The sequence below is a fragment of the Parasteatoda tepidariorum genome, chromosome 4, assembly GCF_043381705.1.
Source record: "Parasteatoda tepidariorum isolate YZ-2023 chromosome 4, CAS_Ptep_4.0, whole genome shotgun sequence".
NCBI lineage: Eukaryota > Metazoa > Arthropoda > Arachnida > Araneae > Theridiidae > Parasteatoda > Parasteatoda tepidariorum.
In genome coordinates, this window is record NC_092207.1 from 50,644,536 (window position 1) to 50,655,458 (window position 10,923).

General features: G+C 27.7%; 1 protein-coding gene across 1 annotated transcript in view; it reads left to right on the forward strand.

The window, feature by feature from the left end:
- LOC107448228 (neuronal membrane glycoprotein M6-a) overlaps positions 1-10,923 on the forward strand; it is a 39,337-nt gene extending 28,414 nt beyond the window's left edge. Inside the window, exons 2-7 of the mRNA XM_021148311.3 lie at positions 51-207; positions 2,596-2,755; positions 3,763-3,898; positions 4,016-4,092; positions 5,834-5,899; positions 8,980-10,923. Of these exons, the coding sequence (XP_021003970.1) occupies positions 51-207; positions 2,596-2,755; positions 3,763-3,898; positions 4,016-4,092; positions 5,834-5,899; positions 8,980-9,108 (725 nt within the window). The 3' untranslated portion in view covers positions 9,109-10,923. The remainder of the gene's footprint in view (positions 1-50; positions 208-2,595; positions 2,756-3,762; positions 3,899-4,015; positions 4,093-5,833; positions 5,900-8,979) is intronic.

The following is a 10,923-nucleotide window of genomic DNA, read 5'->3' on the forward strand; positions in this document are numbered from 1 at the left end:
AATTAGAAATAAAATTATAAAATTATTTACTCTATTTCTTTTTTATTTAGGAGGGTGCTCAAAATGTATGACAAGGGTACCTTACGGTACCTTAATTGCCACAATTTTATGCTGTGCTGGAGTACTGACATTTTTAATATGCCTTTATCCTGCCGTAAGACTGACACTAGACATGTTCGAAACTGTTTTCATTTATGATTTGGAATGGTAATATTTTAATTGGTTTTTCGGATTTTATTCATTTATGATTTTCACCGTTGTTTACAGAAGTGAATATCTGTTTTATATCTCGTTTTAGACCACTTAAATATTCTAATACAATAATTTAACTCACGGCTAAAATCTTTCAAAATGTAACGAAAATATACTGTTCAGCATAGACTGTCTGTTGAATTAATCCCTAAACTTGCGGAATAGCTTTTGATAATTTCATTTGGAGTTACATAACTTTCGAAAACTATAAATAAAAAGGCAAAAAACTGCAAATTCTTCAGGCAGTTCAACGAATGATTAAAATGTAATAGTATTTCATTTTCTTAGTTTCTATTTCGAAAAAAATTGTATATTTAAATGTCTTCTCGATTTGCGAACGCAAGCATATTTTCGAAAAAACTTTTTAAATTTCATATCAAGATTATGAGAAATTATCAGAATATCGCAAATTGTCCTTTCTAAAAAAGTGTTAACAAAACATTTTTTTATTATTTTCGGTTATTAAAGCAGAACAAATAAGACCATTTGCCTTTACACTTATTACTTTATTAAATATTCGAGATAAAAGTTAAAACTATTAAGTACAACGTAAACTAAACAATGCGTGATTAGCTATCGGTTTCCTGTTTTTGTTTTGTTCCAATTTTTCAAACCTTACATTTAACTGTTTTAAGAAATATGATTTGCATTAACACTTTCTTAAAAATTTGAGGTTTGAGCTTAATATATTTTCTACTGAGAAACGAACTAATCTAGACATTTTATAACAAATGAAAATTCTATAAAAGATTAATCAAACATTAAGAACGTGGTCTGTTAGTCTTCTATAGATCTAATTCAAGCATCTAATTCTATGCTTTAATTCTAATTTACTGAAATATTATTACTTTACCTTTGTTCCCACAAGGAACAATATAGCAATAATTTTTAGTATATATAATAATATTTATGCAAATTTCGAAGTAGTTGGAGAGTATGTATTAGAAAAATAAGAATTTTTTTTATTTTCGGACTAGCATACGGTAAATACTGAAGTGCAACAAGCTGCACTGCTGAAAGGGCGCTAAGCTAAGTTAAACTCTAAAAAATTCGGCATGAATTGTAAAACCGATTATAGTTAGCAACTGAAAACGATTTTTCTCAAACACAAGAAAAAGACAGTTGAGAGAAGAAAGAAAAAACAATTCTGGCAAAATGAAACATAAATGACTATTCGCGATCGCAACGAACTATAGGGGGCGTTGTTGTATGAGACGCTTACCTGCGATTTCTACATGAACCGTCATTCAGTTACTCTAGAGACGTCGTTAATGTAGCATGTAGCATTGCAACGTTCCTTCTTTATTGTGGCTAATTAAATTTAAAAAAGAAAAATGATTAATATCCTTTCTTATGCAAACGAAAACAAAATGGTATCTCCTTTTTTTAGAGAAGGAACATCCAAAGCACATCGGAAAAATATTTGCACATTAACAGAAAAAAATAAGCATATTCTTATAAGAGTTAAAACCTAATGCCCGAGAAATAGTTGTACTAAATTTAATGATATAACATGAAAGGCCTATTTAAACTTTACATTCCATAGTTTTAAGAATCATATTACTTCAAAAATTAAAATGAACAAAAAGNAATTACAATAACTAATAGTCTGCATTGAAGTAATAAAATACCGATTTTTCTATATATTGAATTATTTTTTATCTCTCACAGGACCTTCTATGGGCCGAAACGAATGTTGCCCCCTAAAATTATTCCTTATAAGGCATACATCCCACCAGTTTAGTTCAAAATTGGCGAGTCACACTTCCCTAGTTTCCCTTGTAAGTTAAACTCTCAAAAATTCGGCATGAATTGTAAAACCGATAATAGTAAGCAACTGAAAACGATTTTTCTCAAACACAAGAGAAAGACAATTGAGAGAAGAAAGAAAAAACTATTCTGACAAAATGAAATATAAATGACTATGAGAATAAATTCTTTTAAAACCATTTGCACTTTTTTCTGTAACAAAACAAACCTGTCTGAAGATTAAACGAAACTTCGAATTTATGTACTAAGCGTTAGCAGGAATAAAAATGATAAATTTAAAAAATAAAACTGAAAAGATTCTCAATAGTATTGAAAATTAAAAAATGGCGCTAAATAGAAAGTAGCAAGAGAACAAGATTATTTAATATGTGATATTTTAAATAACTAAATCAATGCTAAAACAGGGTATTCGAGAGTAAAGAAAACAAAGCACAATCCAATGGAAAATAATTTTCTTCAGAGAAGATCTTCAAATTATAATTTTTTTAAATAGATTTTATCTTATTTAGTACTTTTTTGATGTTATAAAATCCAACTAAGTGTCATGAATGAAATTTTTGTTTGTCTTCTCAGGCTCAATGATGTCCGTCTCATATTTATCATTGTTGGTGCTTTCATGGGACTTCTTGCAATAACGTTGCTAGTGGTCGGAATATTTTCAACGGGAGCCACAAGATCAAAAATTTACAGAGGATGGAAGTCCCGTGTTGGAGGAAGAATTACGACAGCTCTGGTGAGAATAACTTCTTTTGTCAATACTTGCTTTATCGCCTGCTCCATGTAAAAAAATTTACAAAAATCTATACACAATTCATAAAATAGGTTATTGTACTATCTGTACGTTATTACAAAGATGTTAGTCATTAAAAAAAATGAAGTTCTTGTAGAGTCTTACGAAAATTCGCTATTCAAGTACCAATCAAGCAATCAGTCCAGTTTTTATTTATTATTTAAAATATTTTATGTCCCATGGTGCTAAGAAAAGTTTTTGAAAACAGAGCTTTAAATAATACCGAAAATTTGGCAGTTGTTTGAAAAATGAGATTAATTATTTTTTTGATATATCAATTTTGAAATGAGCAAAGAAAATTAAAATAATTAAACATTAATAAACTCTTCATATCACCATATAGAATATGACTTTAAAAAATGTATATAAAAATAATTAGTAGAAAATAATTCACACGTAAACAGTAATTAATATGTGAATGAAGGTTAACTTTAATTTTTTTTTTTAATAAATCAATGAATCAACCATAATTAATATTTAAAATGTACTAAAAACGTTCATTTAACTTCGTGGTAAAATACTTAAATTTTTCCAAGAATTATTTAAAATATATATAATCTTTAGTTTAAAAAGAAAAATTTAATTTCCCTGATATACTACTTTAATTAGCGATAAGAAGTCCTTATTGTTACTCTCTTATTTACAATTGTATCAATAGAATTCGAATTAAAATTATTTCCGATTCTTATAAAGAATATTTTAATGGCCTCACACAATAATTTTTATAACTGTTTCAAAAAAAAATCCAATTTAAAAAATTATACTCTTTGTGCTTTCAACGTTTAAGATGATGTTTTTGAAATAGCATGTTGAAGTAATTAGAGGCAATGTAAATTTAATATTAAATAACGGCTCATGATGCCTATTGAGTCACTATTCAATCAAGTAGTACTAGTGAAGAAAGCCCATTATATTTAAAAAATTCACTAAATACTGTGTTTAATTTTCAGTGCATGACTCTGGCTTACCTTTTAAATCTCGTGTGGCTGGCTTTTTCATGTTGTCTTGTAATAGTAGTTTTCATCTTCTATGTTTTAAAAATGATGTGCGAGCAGCCAACTGAATGCATTGACCTTCAGCAATTTCGTAAGTACTCTCACATTACCTTAAGTGCAAAATTATTGTATAGATTATTATATTTTTTTATTTAAATACCATGAATCAGCAAGGAAAACTACTTCAATTTCTTTTCCTCTTTCACAGATTTCGCATTTCCAAATGGCACAGATTATAAGTTGCTGAAAATTTGCGATAAAAGAAAAATCTTCTGCACTGATACGGTAAGTAATATTTTATTATCTCTGAACAAACATTGAGAGGGTGTCTAAAAGTTATGGCAATCATCAAATGAGAATCGATATTTTTAACCATTCGTTTTAAAAATCTAGATTATTAGACTGTTTTTTATTTTATCAATATCAAGCAAGTCTAAATTTATTTTTCATGTATTTCTCAAGTTATTTTTCACGCATTTCTCAAGCAATTTTCAAGCCATCTTCATTTTGCAACTACAAATTATCAAAATGCAGCAATCTGAATGTATAATCCGGAAACTATTTCAGGGAAATCCAAGTCTTCAATTAAAAAAAAGAAGTTGTTTCTTTGAGATTTTGGAGCCTAAATAATAGGGGAGAGTGGGGTCAATTGTAACATTTTTTACTTAACTATTTTCAATTAACAAAAAATCCAATATCTTATTAGTATTATTTGACAGACGAGTAAAGTAGACTATCCTCTACTAGAAAGAAAGAAAAAACCTTATTTTAAATGTTATTATATTAGTTATTAACAATTTTTGACAGTCGTGCACTTGTTACAATTGTCCCCACTTACGGGGTCAATTGTAACAATTAATAAATTCAACTAAACCACAGTNGATATTTTCATTTCCCATCTTTTTTTCCTAAAGTGTTATGTTTCTAAATGAATTTCTAATATTTTAATCATAGTATAATAATAAACATCAGATTATTTTTTTAAATATTTTCTTTCTTTTATGGGAAAATATTTGAATTCATGTTATTTTTTTAAATGTTCTCTATTTATGAGAAATATTTGAATTCATATAGTGAATATGAAAATTTTAAATTTTTCTCTTAGTCGTAAATTTATCGTTACGGAATTTTAAAGTTATGACATCGATACTCTTTTTTTACTTCATCGATGAAAGCTCACATTGTACATAATTTAATTCTTTTGCTTATTTTTGTGTCATTTATAATTGTTTCCTATTATTAAAATGCGGGATAATAAAACGTTTTTGTTTTTTTCATGATCAAGATTATTTATTTTATATGGAAAATATTTACATGCACTATTGTGGCCGAATATACCATAAACTTATAGTTTTAATTCATTGCTCGAATCGCGGGTACTTTCAACTTGAGAAGAAATAAAGTGATTATGTCTAACCATGCAACAATTAACCTACGGTGACGTCATTTACAGGTATTCAATGGGAAATTCTTTAAATAATTTATAAAAAAAAAAACGGGTTTTAAAATAATATTGAACAAAAGTAAAAAGCATTATTGCTATTTGTTACCTATTTTAAAATTCAGAAGTTCTTTTAATAAATTTTTAATAAGTTAATTTTTGAAGTGTGTACTCAAATTATAACACTACAGTTATTTTTAGATAAAAGTCGCTTTAAGAATGTCTTCGGCTAAAAAATTTTATTTTCACTATTTCGTTTTTATATGTTGAATATAAAACATTTTAGCTATTACTATTATTTTTGTTTCCAGAAGTAAAAACAAAATTGAAAAAATCAACTTTTGAAAAGATTTTTAAAAAATAAATAATTGAAAAACGCAGATTTCATAAAACATATTTCGAAAAAATTACTTCGAGAAATTTGAAAAAGAGAAAAAAAAAAACTTGAAAATTAAATTGGTTTTATAAAGCGAATCGTCAGAACAGTGTTTTGTTTTCTAAGTGTTTCTCTGATATAGCTTGGCTGAAATCACCATTTACATAAATATTAAATAAAACATGTACATTATTCTTTTCTTTTTTCAGGTCCAGTATGCGACGCCATATTTCATATTATCTTTCGCTGCATCCATTGTTGTTGTCATAAGTTTGGTATGTGCTTTAAGATGCCAATTATTTAATAAGATATATCATACACGTCTACGACCTTTTTATTAAATGTTATAAGTGTTGCAAGGAAGAAAAATTAATTTTTAAAATGTACCAAGAATTCTTAATAATTAACCCTTAATTAAAGCTAACCAATAAATCATTGCAGCAAGTCAAACTACTCCTTATTTGAAAAAAAAAATTATACCGCTGAAAACTACCAATCCTCCAATTATTTATATTCACGTAGACAATAAAAATAAACCACATCTTTCAGAGTTAAATGTTGATGAGCTGATTGGGTAAAGGTTTAAAATTGATATTTAAGTAAATTTGAAAAAATTTACTTTCTTTTTTACAAAGTATTTTCATCGATATAGTTTATACGTTGAAAATAGAAAATATAGATTTGGGCTTCCCTTTATCTCTTGCCGATTGGCGAAATCTATAAATCCTTAACATTCACTTAAACTGCTTGCATCATACTGTACATACTAATAGTATTTTATTTTGTTCTTATAAAAAAGGTTTTCTAAGATAACTAGTTGAGTGTTTATAATCAAAGTGAAATTCACGTAGAACCTTCTTTCTCTCTAAAAAAAAAACTGTAAGACCTTTTCACAAATTACATGCATCACGAAATCTGTAAAATTTTAAATATTTAGAAAATAAATGAATGTTGTATAGTTAAATGGGATTAAAATAAAATCTTCGAAATCTCAATTCTATTCAAAATTGTTGCTTAGAACTTTCTTGACAATACTCTCATCACACGATTGCGCTACACTCTCGAAATGAGGAATACGGAAATTGTTATTTATTAGCCGATTTTGTCACCTAGCATGGTCACCTTTCGAAATTATCTTGCACAACATATAAGCTTTAATTGTAACCAAGCCGAATGCACAGCACTACTGTATTTAAACATTCTAATTCTTCAATTCAATTCCAATCCCAACACCTTAATTCAAATATTAACCAAATTGTTTCACTGTTGTCTGGTTTTGATTTCAATTCTAAGTATTTTCAAGAAATGTTCGAGATATTGCAGCAGTTTTTTATGCATTGAATTTTGGTAATAATTTCAAATCTTAATCATTAAACCACACAAACTATCTCAAGTAAGAATTCGGGACATTTTAACATGGTAGGCAGCAGAAGTATAAAATTATTTCCATCTCTGTCATGAGATAAGATAGAAAATGTATCCCTAAGTTTCATTACGTACTGTACCACTTCCTGTACTGAGAAATACTCAACACGCAACTAGAGTATCGTAATTTATTATATAGGCTATTGCTCGAAAAAGGTAAGCGCCGTCACACATAATTGGTATGACAGTATGCAGCAAGCTCCATAGCACAATTTATGTTAAAAATTTCTATAACCATTTTTTAATGATTTAAAAATAAATCTAAATAATTACTTAACATACAACTAAATTGGCGATCGAAATGGGCTGCAGGTGGCGTAGAGCAGAACTCTTTTCCTATGGCAACACTTCACATGCTTTCCCCATTAGCGTGTGGAAAGTCATAGAGGAAGGAAGTACGTTAGTTTATCTCTTGAATTTCATATAGATTAAAATCTTTTAACTTGAAAAACTATATGGAACTGAAAACTACATTAAACATAGTTCTAAAGAAAAGTATCATGGAAATTTTAAAAATTATTTTTATTATATAAAAAGGAAAACTATTAAGAAAAGGGAAAATATCGTAGTACATTCCTATATAACTGAAAAAAGGAGGAGAGGAAAGGGAGAAGGGCTAAAGGCATGAAACCGGTCTCTCCCCAGATGGCGTATTCGAGTGTTGCGATCGCGAATATTCAGTACTACTTAAATTTTTACTTAAGACATCTTAACAAAATGAGTAATATAGTGTTGCCAATTTGGATAGAGAAATACCTGTGCTTATCGTGCCGATATATATATACAGGTAAGGTTAAGTAAGGTTTTATTTCTACAAAAATGCAAAATTATTCTAAATAAATACTTATCGTGAAAACTTAAGGCAACCTAACAAAATGAATCTAAATATATATTTAACGTACAGTGAGACCTGTCAAGTTGACCACCCTTGTAAGTTGGACACCTGCATAAGTTGAAGTCAATTATCAAGAACGGAAATTTTCCTATATAATATAAAGAAGCAAAGCCTTTGTAACTTGACCACCTGTCTTTCTTGTATGTTGACCACCGAAATAAGTCAATTTTGACAAGGAGTATTATGAAATTCAATTCTAAAACCTTCATAAGTTGACCAGAAAAAAGAAAATCAGAAAATTTTCTGTCATTTTGCAATGTATGTTAAAATTTCACTTGTTTGGTGAAATAGTGTAAAAAGCTAATCTAAACCCTTTTGTGAGTTGACTATCTAGAGAAACTGTAGGGGGTCAGCTTTTGACCATTTCTTTCATTCATTCATTGAGAACAGGTGTGTTAGTTGAAAAGTTGCTCTTCCAGTTGCAATAGTGAGCATTTGAATAAAAGAATGCTCTGAAATATGCTTTGATCTTTTATAATTTTGAATAATTTTTCAATAGTTTTCTAATAATTTTGTTTTGTTAAAGTTTTCAAATTACATGTTTTCGGAAAGGAAACGAAAAAGTAAACAATGTCCCACCCCAACTATAAGTTGCAAACTTGTCTAAGTTGACCACTAAAACAATGCACCACAAGTGGTCAACTTACACAAGTTTTACTGTATAACTATTTTTTTAGCACTACTTAAATTATTACTTAAGACAACGTAACAAAATGAATAATAACTATAATGTTGCCAATAGATCGAAAAATTTCCAAGTTTATGGTGCCACATGAAAGAAATATATGCATAGATTTATCAGCAATTGCCAATTACTCAGTTTCACACAAATATACATATAAAAATCAAAGAGAAGAAGAAAAAAAAGAACTTTCATAGCCTTCTACTTACAAATCTCTATGAATATGAAATTTAGTATTACCTCAACTGCGCCTCTTTTTCTTTTGTAACTTGCATTATTTAAAAAAACACTGGTTTTTAAAATTTTTGCCCGAGACTCAACGACTAACTACATAAATTAACTTTCTTTTATAGGTGCATTATATCATGTGTCTTGCAGCTAATTATACAAGGATAAAAGATCACGAAAAATTCAAAGACTTGCAAGAGCTACAATACTTGCAAGATTCCGAAATGGGGACCTTGCCAAAAGATCGCTTCTAGGACATAAGCCAAGAAATTTTCAGAAAGGAAAGATTTTACAGAGTACTGTGATTCAAAATCCTACAAAGGCAAGCAACATATCTATGTGATTAAGGAATGAATTTAAATTCCCTGCAAAATGATAAAATAACTTTCTTTTCAAGAAAATTTCTTGGCATCTCGTGTATCGGTGCATTAAAATTGTGTCATTTCTTTTAAAATGTCCGGTGATATAGTGCATGCAACATAATCTTGTACATAGATATCAAGTTCAAAACTATAATCTTGTATATTTTGTTTTAACATTTTATTCAAATTATAACTTTAATGTTTCATTTGCTGTGAGGTTTTGGATAAATTTTTCAACAGTGAGTCTTCAAACATCTATTTGTTAAAAATTGTCATTACTAAGCATTTTGAAAACATTATTAAGAAATTTTGTGAATGCTACATAAGATATAAATTTTTTAACTAATTATTATGTCATGTTTAATCAATAGAACTTATATTGTTAATGATTTTCAAAGGATGAAACGTTCAGCTAAGGTTAAGTAAGAATAATTGTTTTTAAAAAAATGAGTAATTTAAGGAAACATAATGCCGTCCATTTCTGAAAATATTGATAAAAAAAATTTAGCTTTTTAACTACATACTCTAGCTAGTTTTGCACCTGATTTCATAAAAAAGGAATTTTATTAAACTTTTGATATTGTAGTACTATTCTACATTACTTGCAATTTCTACTGTTCCAATCAATGTGTTAATCAGCTTCAATAAAAGTTATTAATATTTATGTGTGAATTCAAAATATGATTGATATGAAAACTATTTATTATAATTATTCCATGTTTATCATAACAGGAACGATGAAGTTACTTTGATTGCTTTTGCTAAAAGAATGTCACATTTGGTCATAAAATCATTTTTGAAAAACTTGTATTTTTATATTGGTTTCTTCATTTTTTCCTAAAATACAGATCAACTGTAAATGTTTTACTTGGTTATGCATGAACATTTTTAAGCTTTGTGAACATCACATGAAGCTTTATGAACTTTGGTATGCTTCAATTTGACATTTGGAAGAAAATTTGCTTTTCAATAACAGTGTCATTATTAGCTTTAACAACCCAACCACCTCATTTAAAATTTGATGATATTCTTGGGAACTGAGTAAGATGTGAATATGTAAATTTTAAAGAAGTAGATGTAAAACAAAAGAAATTATGCAATTTATGTATACCTATAAGGTCTTAATTAATGTAATAATCTACGAAACTACTTACATCAATTAATAGTAACTATTAAAAGCTGAACAATCATAATTTAAACAAAGGAATAAAGATAATTTAAGGACTATTTAATATTGAAACAAAATATAGCATTAAATAATGAAATTTTTTTAAACTGAATAAAAACTCCGTTTTCAAATCATATAAAATATTACTAGTAGTGTCAGCTATTTTCGTAAATGTTGAATACTAATTGGTAAACATTAATTTTGTTGCTTTTAATTAGATGTTAACTTGTGGAAAATATATTTTCAATGGTCAACTGATTAAAGTTAACTTGTTTTATACATTTATATGTACCTCTTTTTGACACATGTATTTGATATTGTTCTATTTATAAGATAATATTTATTGTATAATTTTAGACTTACGTTGAGTACATTTTATGATTTCATTTGTGTTTTAACTGGATAATTTTATTGTGGGAAATTAGTGTTAAATATGTGCCTCTTGTAAATCAAGACTGAATACTAAAGACTGCATTTATGTATTTAAAGTATAGTTTTATTTACACTGCCTTTCAAATAAATAAATTCTAATAAATGTA